Raw genomic sequence first — 12,858 nt, 5'->3', positions numbered from 1 at the left:
TAATAGAGATGGAGTATCGCCATGTTGGCCAGGCTGGTCTCAAACTCCTGGCCTCAAGTGATCTGCCTACCTCGGCCTCCTGAAGTGCTGGGATTACAGGCATAAGCCACTGTGCCTAGCCCCAGAGGAGCAGGTTTTGAAGGGAAAGTAAGGGGGTGAATTTTGGGAAAGTTGAGTTGAGGTATCTATTAGATGTCCACATGGAAATGGCAACTGGGCAATAGAATGTGAGTTTGGGGTTTGTGAGAGAGATCTGGCTGGAGGTGTGTATTTGGGGATCATTAACATTTTGGTGGTATAAGAAAAGAAAGTAAGGACCTTTAGTGCGTCTGGGAGAAGATGGGAAACCAGCAGAGGAGAGAGAAAATGAGAAACTGGTAAAGCAGGATGAAAACCAAGAGAATGAATTGTTTTGGAAAGTCAAGTGAAGAAATTCTATCAGGGAGGAGGGAGAGATTAACTGCAGCAAAGGCTGCAGATAGGTTAAGAAAATGAGGAAAGGAAATTGATTGTTGGTTTTAGCAGCTGGGAAGTCATTGATGACCTTGATAAGAGTGGTTACAGTGGAGGGCTGGGGGCAATGACTGACTGAAATGGATTTAAGATAATGGAGGAGATGGGAGAAAAGAATTGGAAATAGTAAATGTGGGTTATCGGGGCAAAATGTGGGAGTAGGTAAAATCCACCCCTTCCTTGTGTATTTCCCTTCTGAGCGGAAGGAGGCACGTGAGTCCCTGCATAGCAGTGACAGTGTGCCAGTGGCCAGACGCCTCGGGGGTGGAGCCCTGAGCTGGCGCGGCGGCTGAAGAAGCTGCACGTTTGAACTATTCCTCCAGCCCTCCACCCTCAGCTGCCAGGAGGAAAAGCAAATATGATTTTCTACTAGGGCCTGCCCAGTTAAAGTTCCAGTCATGGGACGAGGAGATGCAGGATAACACAGGAGGCGTGATGTGGGAAGAAGGTAGCGGGAGAGGGTTCTGGTCATAGGACTGTCCGTAGCCAGCGGGGAATTTAAATCACCTTCCTGCCTATCTCAGCCCAGATGAAAAAACCGTCTGCCAACATTTTCACTTAATTTCTAAGTCCAGGTTGCTGAAATTTCACTCGGGGCAAAAGTTACACATGCCAAGAAACTTTAAGTTTTCCACTAGTTTCAGGACACCAGCTGGAGACCGTCTTTTGTGAGGACTTCCTCCCTGTCCCCTCCAACTCCTCTTCAGAGCCTCAGTCTTCCCATACCTAGGTCCTGGGTGCTTCAGAACATGGGCCTTCAGCTGAGACCTCTCCAACTGCCTGGACCCTGGCTGCTGGCAGACCGAGTTGCTCAACACCCAGAATTAACTTGGGACTGGAGTCTCCATGTGAGGCCACGACAGGAGGCACACATCAGGACCTCTCAGAAGGGCCTGGAGGGGGAAGATCCTTCAGCTCCAGCCTGTAAAGAAGGTGCACGGGGATGCCCACACAAAGAGGATTCCCTTGGCAGCAAGGAAAACCATTAGCCCTATGTTGTTTATAGATAGCAGAGAATAAAGAGAAATAAGAAGCCCTGTTCGTGTGTTCATATAAAAGTAATGGTTAATTTAGCAGTGCGTGACAGTGTGTTACCAAGTGTAGTTAATGACTCAGGGACCACTGTTGGTCAGGCTCATGCCGAGGACAGCACGTAACTCCTCATGGAAGCTCCTCGCTCTTCTGTTGCTCAAATGGAAGATCGTCAGTTTATGCCGTGAGAAATTGGCTGGAACATTACAAGTGACACCACAGAGCGTGCTCCTTTTGAGAACGGGGGCCAAGAGAGTGATTCCTTTCTGGGATGGGGATGTGGTCTCTCCCATCTCACGGAGAAAATGCCAGCACATGTTAGAATTTTTGAGGAGACTAGTATGGATGATATGGGGGTGCAGGTAACTGTGAACTCCACCCCCCATCCCCAGGACTAACTTCATCTTTTGATGGTGGTGCCTGCGGAGGGGAAGAGGCGGAATGCCCTTCAGGACTCCTCAGTCTGTACCTGGCCCCGCTTGGCTCCCTCCCACCCCCACCCCTCTCACACTTCTAGGGCCTGTAGCCCCTCCTTGCAGGTGTGGACTTTGTCCCTCTTGGCAGGGTGCCAAGGTGCTCAACGAGGCAGAGAAAGGAGGTGGGAGCAGCTGACCACGGGGCCCGGAGTTAAGCATTGGCTTGGTTTATAGAGAAAGAGCAGGCAGCATGAATATGGGAAGGGGCTGGGCCCATAGCTGTTTCTTTCTGGACTGGGCTCTCCACAGTGACTGTTCCTGTCAGCTGCTGGGTTCTATCTTTCCTGTTTTCCTTCCTGCTCAGCAAACCTTGGATTGATTTATGGACTTCTTAGGCTGAACTGTTTGCTACCTTTCCTTCTTTGTCCTCATAATCAAGTCCCCCTTAGTGCCTGAATTATGGATGTGTAGATTACAACCTTGGGAAGTGGAAGGTGAAGAACTGGAGAACTGGGTTCCTCATTAACTTACAATAAACCACACATATTTAAAGTGCACAATTTGATAAATTTGACATATGTATATACGCATGAAACCGCTGCCACAATTGAGATAGTAAACATGTCCATCACTTCCAAAACAGTTTCTCCTGTCTCCTTCTAATTCCTTCCTCCCAACTTCACTCCTGCCATCGCATCCCAGTGCAATCAATAATTATGCTAAATACAAACTAAACTAGTTTGCTTTTCTTAGAATATTATATAGATGGAATCATACAGTGTGTTGATAATTATAATTGTGATACCACCATACCTTATTTGCATTTCTTAGAATATTATATAAATGGAATCATATGGTATGTTGATAATTATGATTCAGCATAATTATTTAGAGTTTCATTTATAGTTTTCACGTATCAGTAGTTTATCCTTTGTTATTGAGGTGTCTTCATATATTCTAACACACAAGTCCTTTATCAGAAATGCATTTTACAAATACTTTTTTTTTCAGTCTGTGTTTTGTAATTTTCCTTTTCTTTTTTTGAGATGGGATCTCACTTTGTCACCCAGGCCGAAGTGCAATGGTGCAGTCACGGCTCACTGCATCCTTGACCTTCTGAGCTTAAATGATCTTCCCACCACAGCCTCCCAAAAGTAGCTGCGACTATAGGCTTGTGCCACCATGCCCGGAAAATTAAAAACTTTTTTTTTTTTTTTTTTTTGTGGAGACAAGGTCTCACTATGTTGCCTAGGCTGATCTCAAACTCCTGGGCTCAAGCGATCCTCCAGCCTTGGCCTCCCAAAGTGCTGGGATTACAGGCATGAGCCACTGCACCTGGACTGTTTTTCCTTTTTCTAACAGTGTCTTTTGAAGAGAAGGCATTTTAAATTTTGATGAGATCTGGTTTATCAATTAGTTATTTTACAAACCATACTTTTGATGTCATATAAAGAGATCTTTGCCTAACCCAAGGCCTCATATTTTCTTCTAGAAGATTTATAGTTTTAGGTTTGACATTTAGGTCTATGTTTCATTTTGGGTTAATTTTTGTACGCAGTGAAGGTATGGGTTGAAATTCATTTCTGGGGGGTTGTATAGGTATTCACTTATGCCAGCACCATTTGTTGAAAAGACTATCCTATTTCCAATGAATTGCCTTTATACCTTCATCAAAAATGAGTTATTTGTATATATGTGGGTCTGTTGATGAATTCTACTCTGTTCCATTGATCTGTTTATTTTGACACCAGTACCACACTGTCTTCAGTACTGTGCTTGAGGATAATAGAAATACCAGGTGAAATTAAGCCTACAACTTCAGTTCTTCTTTTTCAAAGGTTTTTTTTTTTTTTTTTTTGAGACAGAGTCTTGCCCTGTCACCCAGGCTGGAGTGCAGTGGCACGATCTCGGCTCACTGCAACCTCTGCCTCCTGGGTTCATGCCATTCTCCTTCCTCAGCCGCCCAAGTAGCTGGGACTACAGGCACCCGCCACCACACCCGGCTAATTTTTTTGTATTTTTAGTAGAGATGGGGTTTCACCGTGTTAGCCAGGATGGTCTCGATCTCCTGACCACGTGATCCGCCTGCCTCGGCCTCCCGAAGTGCTGGGATTACAGGCTTGAGCCACCGCGCCCGGCCAATTTTTGTATTTTTACTAGAGATGGGGTGTCACCATGTTGGCCAGGATGGTCTCGATCTCTTGACCTCGTGATCCGCCTGCCCCGGCCTCCCAGAGTGCTGGGATTACAGGCGTAAGCCACCACACCCTGCCTTTTTTTTTTTTTTTTTTTGAGATGGAGTCCCACTCTGTTGCCCAGGCTGGAGTGCAGTGGCACGATCTTGGCTCACTGCAACCTCTGCCTCCCGGGTTCAAGCGATTCTTCTGCCTCAGCCTCCCAAGTAGCTGGAGCTACAGGTGCGTGCCACCATGCCAGGCTAATTTTTGTATTTTTAGTAGAGACAGGGTTTCACTATGTTGGCCAGGCTGGTCTTGAACTCCTGACCTTGTGATCTGTCCGCCTCAGCCTCCCAAAGTGCTGGGATTACAGACGTGAGCCACTGCGCCTGGCCAATTTCGTATTTCTGTAAATATTCTTGAGCTCTGTTCTGGGACCAGTGAAGTTACTTGCTCTTTTTATGTCTTGCTTTTAAGATTTGTTAGGTAGGACTAGAAGTGTGCTCAGTCTAGGGATAATTATTCCCCATTACTGAGGAAATGCCCTTCTGCATACTCTGCCTAATGCCTGGTGAATCTTGAGATTATTTACTCTGGCAGTATGTGAGCACCATTATTTTTAATCATTTTGAATGGTTCTTTCCCTCACCTCGGTTTTCTCACACATATGCACTGACTAGTACTCAGTTGAAAGCTTGAGGGGGACCCTCTGCAGATAAGCAGATTTTCCTGTCTGTGAAGTTCTCTCTTCTCTGGTACTCTATGTCCTATGAACTGTCCTGTCCACTTTGCCAGCAGTGACAGGTCTATGGTAGAGAAAATACCAGTATATCTGGCATCAGTAGGCTTGTCTCCGCCAATGCTTATAAAAACAGAAGAAGACAGATTACTAGCTTAGTTCATTTTGTGTTGCTACAACAGAACACCTGAGATGGGTAATTTATAGGAACAGATATTTATTTATTATAGTTTTGGAGGTTGGGAAGTCCAGGGCAAGGAGTCCACGTCTGGTGAGGGCCTTCTTCTTTGTGTCATCCCATGGCAGAAGGAAGAAAGGCAAGAGAATATTCATGCAAAAGACAGAGAGCCAAATACACTTTTTTTTTTTTTTTTTGGACAGGGTCTTGCTCTGTCACCCAGGTTGGAGGGAGGGCAGTGGCACAATCAGCTCACTGCAGCCTCGAACTCCCAGGTTTAATCAATCCTCCCACCTCAGCCTCCCGAGTAGCTAGGATTACAGGCACACACAGCCATGCCTAGATAATTTTTTGTATTTCTTTTAGAGACAGTTTTCCCATGTTGCCCAGGCTGGTCTTGAAGTCCTGGGCTCAAGCGATCCTCCCACCTCAGCCTCCCAAAATGCTGGGATTACAGGCGTGAGCCACCGTGCTTGGCCCAAACTCACTTTTATAACAAACACATTCTCACAGTAATAACATTAATCCATTCATGAGGGCAGAGCCCTCATGACTTACATCTTATTAGGCTCCACGTCCCAACACTGTTGTATAGGGAATTAAGTTTCCAACACACGAACTTTAGGGGATATATTCAAACCATAACAATGACTGAAAGGGCATCTGATTTCAGCCTACTAAAAGACTACCTGACATTAAGAGCAATGCTTTCTTTGAAAAGAATTATAGATTGTGGGCTGTGCCAATGCTCCTAGACATCCATTATTTAATAAGCTCCTTGTTATTGCCACAAGTTATGTGTTAAGCAGTAATTGTTCAGTGGGGAACAAACTTTAATAGGTATAGACTGAAACTGCAGTGAAAAAAGGCAAGAGGCTGTGTAGATCTTAGATAATGGGGTGACTCTTAATCTCTGCTATGTTCCAAACATCTAGACAGCTGTCTCCTGCAGTTTCGCATGTTCTCTGCCTCTGAGATTCTGACTGGTAGTATGGGTTGGTAATGGGAGGAGGTGAATGCAGACCGGAGAATAGTCCCAGGAAATGAACAGCCTGTTTTCTAACCACAGGTGCCTTCTTCATCCCCTACCTCGTCTTCCTCTTTACCTGTGGCATTCCTGTCTTCCTTCTGGAGACAGCACTAGGCCAGTACACTAGCCAGGGAGGCGTCACAGCCTGGAGGAAGATCTGCCCCATCTTTGAGGGTGAGTAGCTCTGTACCTGATTCCAAAGCGTCTTCATTAGTGGTTATAAACCTTGTTTGGAATGACTTGAGTGATTAGTAGCAGTTCTGAGGTTAAGATAAGACCCCAAGTCTCTATGCTAAACCCTTGGTTTGTGGGCTGCATACTGAGCTAGTCAGCTGATCTATCAGAGAATAGGCGAGAAACAGCAGTGAGGATGGGGCAGAGGCTTTAGGTTAAGTAAGTAGAGTGCAAAGCTACTTTAGCTATATGTTTTAAATACATAACAATGTTGTTGTATTTTAAGACATATTTAAATCAATTATAAACATTTTAAAAGAGAACTTTAAATGAGAAAAAATTATTTCATTAATAGTTCTATCTTGGCCGGGCGTGGTGGCCCATGCGTGTAATCCCAGCACTTGGGGGGCCAAGGCAGGTGGATCACCTGAGGTCAGGAGTTCGAGACCAGCCTGGCCAACATGGCGAAACTAAAATACAAAAATACAAAAAATACAAAAAATTAGCCAGGTGTAGTGGTGGGCACCTGTAATCCTAGCTACTCAGGAGGCTGAGGCAGGAGAATCTCTTGAACCTGGGAGGCGGAGATTGCACCACTGCACTCCAGCCTGGGTGACAAGAGCAAAACTCCATCTCAAAAAAAAAAAAAAAAAAAAAAAAAAGTTCTATCTTGACACAAGTATTTAAAGTTTACAGTATTTAATTTCATTATTTCTCCATATATAGGATTTTCTTTACGTTTTTATTTTGAAATAATTATAGATCCACAGGGAGTTACAAAAATAGCAGTTTCCCTCAATGGTAAATTGAACTCCCAGCCTCAGACAATCCTCTCACCTCAGCGTCCCGCATAGCTGAAATTACAGGTGCACGCCACCACTGTCCAGTGTTCCTAGCCCAATTCTGCAGTTTCCCCACAGGCATTGGCTATGCCTCCCAGATGATCGTCATCCTCCTCAACGTCTACTACATCATTGTGTTGGCCTGGGCCCTTTTCTACCTCTTCAGCAGCTTCACCATCGACCTGCCCTGGGGCGGCTGCCACCACGAGTGGAACACAGGTATGGTCCTCACCCAAGGGTCCACTTCCTCCTCTTGTTCTGCCATATTAACTGGAAGTGGGATTGTCCCTATATCCCAGCTTAACACGGACACACCAGAAATCACCCAAGTTGACCATGGAGAGCTTATGTCAATAATAAGATCAAGAATTCACCAGCGTCACAGGCAAAATGTCAGGAACTTTTTAAAGAAAAAATTAACATATTCAATGAGAACTGACCACTTTTATGTTGTTTAGCCATTTGCTTAAATCAATTTGAAATATGGTTAGTTTGATATATGGATATATGTTTTGTTCATTCATTTGTTTCTCGTATCTTCTTTCTGATACGTTTTAGGTCTTTCAAACTTGCAATTCATCTGGACTTGCTTGTCAGGGGTGGCAGAGGTGGGAGAAAATCCATGTATAAGTGGACCCGCACAGTTCAGATCCATGTTGTTCAAGGGTCCGCTGTGATTTATAACAGCAGTTACAGTGACGTGTCACTTAATGACAGGGGTACACTCTGAGAAATGCATTGTTGGCAATTTCGTCCTTGGATGAACATCACAGAGTGCACACATCTACATGGCACAGCCTATCACACACCTGGGCCGTGTGCTATGATACTGTGCTGAACACTGTAGGCACTTGTAGCACAATGGTAAGTATTTGTGTATCTAAACATAGTGAAACATAGAAAAGGTACAGTAAAGATGCCGTATTTTATAATCAAATGGGAACACTGCCATACGGGTGATCCACTGTTGACTGAAATGTTGCTATGTGCTGCATATCTGCAATTTCTCTTGTGCTTATACAACTACCTGAGCCACCCATGGCAATAGAACTACTGAGTCTAATGTATAGAAAGTAACAACAACAACAAAAATATCTAGGGCAATGCTGTCCAAAAGAACTGTCTGTAATGATGACAATGTTCTTTGCACTATCCAATATGGTAGCTATTAATACCAGCTACATGTGATTATTTATTTATTTACCTTTGACGGGCAGTCCCACTGAACCAGTGTAGGTTTGGAGTGACTCCTATGTGTGGTTATTGAGCACCTGAAATGTGGCAAGTGGTCTGAGGAACAGAACTTTAACATTTGCGTTGAATGTTAACTTAAACAGCCACAGGTGGCTCGTGGCTGCCCTATTGGACGGCATGGCTGGAGAGCACTGTGGACACTGTTCTGCTTGGATTCTTGGCACATCCCTCTCTCCTTGTCCAAGTATCTTCCAGTGCCAGTCAACAAGGCCCTAGCCCTTTGAAGTGGGCTAACCATGATTAATTCTTTCTTTTTTATCTTTTTTATTTTTATTTTTTTGAGATGGAGTCTCAGTCACCCAGGCTGGAGTGCAGTGGCGTGATCTCGGCTCACTGCAACCTCCACCCCACAGGTTCAAGCAATTCTCTGCTTCAGACTCCCGAGTAGCTGGGATTACAGGCGCCTGCCAACATGCCCGGCTAATTTTTGTATTTTTAGTAGAGACAGGGTTTCACCATTTTGGCCAGGCTGGTCTTGAACTCCTGACCTTGTGATCCACCTGCCTTGGCCTCCCAAAGTGCTGGGATTACAGGCGTGAGCCACTGTGCCTGGCCCAATTCTTTCTTGCTCAGATAAGTTACTCAGTTCTGAACTGGAGTTTGAATCCTTTACTTGCCCGGAAAAGCATTTTTGAACGGTTAGCCTGATATTCTTTACACCTTCATTACCTGACTCCTGTCTGTGTCACCACCTCTCCTTTACCTCTCTCATCTTGCACTTGATGCTCCCCTTCCAGGCACGTCTTTGTGCATCACTGCCACCACCTCCATTCCACCGTTATTGTTCAAAGGGAAAGTAAACCTTGGGGGTACCTCCTCCGACACCCCAAGATTGCATTAGGCTCTTGTTAACTGTGTCTGGCAGCACCTGCACCGGCGATTGCATTAGGTTCTTGTTAACTGTGCCTGGTGGCACCTGCACTGGCCCCGGCCCTGCTGCTGCCCTTCCCTCACTTTTCGTCTGTTGGTTGACTTGGTTTTCCCACTAGTCATCAAGATCGTGAGGGCAGAAAAGGTGTCTTTATCGCCACAGCTTCTGTGCCTAGCACAGTGCTGGCTCCATCATAAGCACTCAAAAATATTGATCGAATGAATCAAGGTTTAAACGTCTGTTTTATTATAATTAGTCTGGGGGCGGTGGCTCACACCTGTAATCCCAGCACTTTGGGAGGCCGAAGCCAGTGGATCGCCTCAGCTCAGGAGTTCGAGACCAGCCCGGGCAAGATGGTGAAACCCCATCTCTACTGAAAATACAAAAAATTTACCAGGGTCGGTGGTGCACACCCATGGCCCTAGCTACCTGGGAGGCTGAGACAGGAGGATTGCTTGAGCTTGGGAGGTGGAGGTTGCAGTGAGCTGAGATTGTGCCACTGCACTCCAGCCTGTGTAATAGAGAAAGACTTGGTCTCCAAAAAAAATCTGTTTTATTATACTTCTTTAGCTTTATATATATTTTCTTTTCTTCCTTTTTATTTTTTTAAATATCTATGTGTACTGAAACCACCCTTGACAACCAGCCTGTCGGATAGTAAAGATTTTATCCAGATCTCAGTGGAGTCCCTCTTGAAACAATTGTGTCAACTTTTGGTGGCCTAGAGCTTTTGCTTCAGAGCATCATTAGGCCCATCTTTCTGTGGATTGCCTGGGGGTCTCTGGGACAATTCTGAGGTACATTAAATACCTGAGTATTATTTTTTGACATTGTTGACATCTCTCTTAGTGAGCCTGGTTTTACTCAGAGCCTAGCATTTGAATAGCACGAGACACGCTGTCCCGCCAAGATGAAATAATGCTTTTCTGTGTGCACTGCAGCGTCCAGGGAAGTGAATGGTTTAGTGGAGAGAGCACCCAGCTGGCCTTCAATCACCCAACAGATACTTGTTGAGCTCCTGCTATACGCCAGGCTCTGTTCTGAGCACAGGGAATATGGTAATAAACAAAAACAAAGACCCCACCCTCCTGGGGCTTTCATTGTAGTGATGGGAGGTAGACATAAACAAAACAAGTGAATGAGAAGTGTCCGGTTAGAAAGCAGCAGTACATGTCGTGTTAGAAGACGGGCTATGGAGGAAAATAAAACAGAGACTGTGAGTTTTATGGGTGGGATTGCAATTTTAAGTGGCATGGTCAAGGAAGGCCTTACTGAGATGCCCCTTCAGCATTGGTCTGAAGGAGGAGGGGGACCGAGTCGTTCAGCTGGAGGACAAGAACTCTAGGAAGAAAGAACTGAGGCAGCATGGCACCTAACACACCCCACGTGTGCAGGGAACAGGGTGGACATGGTAGAGCCGGTGGCTGAGGTGAATGGTGTGGGAATGGATCTAACACACCCCACGTGTGCAGGGAACAGGGTGGATGTGGTGGAGCAGGTGGCTGAAGGGGCAGGGAACAGGGTGGATGTGGTAGAGCAGATGGCTGAGGGGAATGGTGTGGGAATGGATCTAACACACCCCATGTGTGCAGGGAACAGGGTGGATGTGGTAGAGCAGATGGCTGAGGGGAATGGTGTGGGAATGGATCTAACACACCCCATGTGTGCAGGGAACAGGGTGGATGTGGTAGAGCAGGTGGCTGAAGGGGCAGGGAACAGGGTGGATGTGGTAGAGCAGATGGCTGAGGGGAATGGTGTGGGAATGGATCTAACACACCCCACGTGTGCAGGGAACAGGGTGGACGTGGCAGAGCCGGTGGCTGAGGGGAATGGTGTGGGAATGAATCTAACACACCCCATGTGTGCAGGGAACAGGGTGGATGTGGTAGAGCAGGTGGCTGAGGGGAATGGTGTGGGAATGCATCCAATACGGCCTTGAAGGCAGCTAAAGGGGCTGCAGCTTTTTTCTTTGAGTGGGACGGGAAACCCACTGGAGGCCTTTACCTGAGGTATGACATAGAGTGATCTAAGGTTTAACAAAATGGAGATTCCACGAGGGGAGCAAGGGTGAAAGCTGAAGGTCAGGTATGAGCCGGGAGCTGATGCTGCCACCCTGTACTGGGGTGGTGGTAGCAGAGGTGACAAGAAGGATCAGTCTAGATATTTTGAAGGTGGAACCCAGACAATTTGCTGACCTGGGTTCCAGCCTACACTTGGTCATTCATGAGCAGATACAGGCCATTTCTAAGAAGATCCACCGTCTTCATGGGCACAATGGGGAAAACAGTATCTGTCTTAATATTTCCCAGGATTATTGTATTTATCAAACATAAAAAAGTCAGTACTCTTTGTAAAACTCCAAAGTCACACACAAATAATAAAGAGCACCATTTATTGAGCACTCTACATCCATGTTTTCATTTAACTTCTTATCAATCCTATGTAATGGATCTTACTATCTATTTTAGAGACGAGTGAAGCAAAACACAGAGAGCTGAGTTATAACTTACCCACGGCCGCACAGTTCATACCCCTGGGGTCAGCATTCAAGCCACAGCTTTCCAACCTGCGCTCTTGGCCACTCTGACACATCAGTTCCCTCTTATTATTCCTCGAAGGTGGTGACTTTGCACAGGACGCTTACATAGAAATGTTAGCATGCCTTGAAGCAACTGGCCTGAAGAGCATCTTTCCTGTTGCCATCTGATCATGCTTGAGGAGAATGTATACCCAAGCATCTATGTACCCACATGTCCAAGTGTGCAGGAGAGAGTGAGCTGCATTTGTTGAGGTTATTACGTGTGGGAGGATGCTTTGTACAGATAACCTTAGCCTGGCTCCTGCCAAATACCTTCCTTCCCATTCTCCTACAATTTCACCCCACTCTCTAGTTGTGTCATAGGCTGGCTGATGGTTTTTCTCTTTTTTCCCTCCTCGTGACCCATGGGTAGAACACTGTATGGAGTTCCAGAAGACCAACGGCTCCTTGAATGGTACCTCTGAGAATGGCACCTCTCCTGTCATCGAGTTCTGGGAGTAAGTGAGACCCTTCCCCACCCAGTGTGGGCCATGTGTTCAAAGAAGGGTGTGGGGAGGAGTCCACATGAAGGTCACTCTCCATGGACAGCAAGGGAAGAGTTTCCACTGCGTGGTTTTTTCTGTGGTGCCTGTGTTTGTGGTTATTGCAGGACTGGTTTCAGAGATGAGACTTCTGCAGTTCTCCTGGGGCTGTGCCTGGCCTTCCTTGCCCGCACCCCCGCCCCGCGTTAGAGAGTGTGTGTGCCTATGTGCTCTCACTCCGCACTTCCTCCTCCCTGTGCCTGCAAGAGTGTGGACTCTGACCCACCCCCTCCCCCCAGTACTGATATTCACCCAGGGCAAGAGTCCTGCTGTCAAAAGGTCCTGAAACCCTGGTTGGGAACATAGGTGCCTGTGCCTCCTTCCCCTGGCTGGGGACAAAGCACTCAGAGCAAACTTACCTGGAACAGTCTCCATTCTCCACCTTTATGTCCACCTCCAGCTCTGGGCTAAGGATGGCCTCATGTGAAGACAGCGGAGAACCTTTGGACAAGAGCCTGGAGGCAGGCTCAGCTCCACTGTCCCAGGACGGGGCCACAAAACTGAGGCTGGCA

At 46.3% G+C, this 12,858-nt stretch overlaps 1 protein-coding gene across 7 annotated transcripts in view; it reads left to right on the top strand.

Moving 5' to 3' along the window:
• SLC6A13 (solute carrier family 6 member 13) overlaps positions 1 to 12,858 on the top strand; it is a 59,561-nt gene that overhangs the window by 29,970 nt on the left and 16,733 nt on the right. For 4 of the 7 annotated variants that reach the window (XM_054442598.2, XM_054442599.2, XM_054442604.2 and 1 more), the window contains 3 exons: positions 6,125 to 6,259; positions 7,180 to 7,320; positions 12,178 to 12,262. In XM_054442598.2, the coding sequence (XP_054298573.1) occupies positions 6,125 to 6,259; positions 7,180 to 7,320; positions 12,178 to 12,262 (361 nt within the window). Of the gene's footprint in view, positions 1 to 6,124; positions 6,260 to 7,179; positions 7,321 to 10,395; positions 12,263 to 12,858 lie in introns of those variants that run through there. The other 3 variants (XM_054442602.2, XM_054442601.2, XM_054442603.2) reach the window with 3 other exon arrangements.

Source organism: Pongo pygmaeus, chromosome 10, assembly GCF_028885625.2.
Source record: "Pongo pygmaeus isolate AG05252 chromosome 10, NHGRI_mPonPyg2-v2.0_pri, whole genome shotgun sequence".
NCBI classification, from domain to species: domain Eukaryota; kingdom Metazoa; phylum Chordata; class Mammalia; order Primates; family Hominidae; genus Pongo; species Pongo pygmaeus.
The sequence above is the reverse complement of the archived record's forward strand: the minus strand, read 5'-3'. Positions and strand labels throughout refer to the sequence as shown.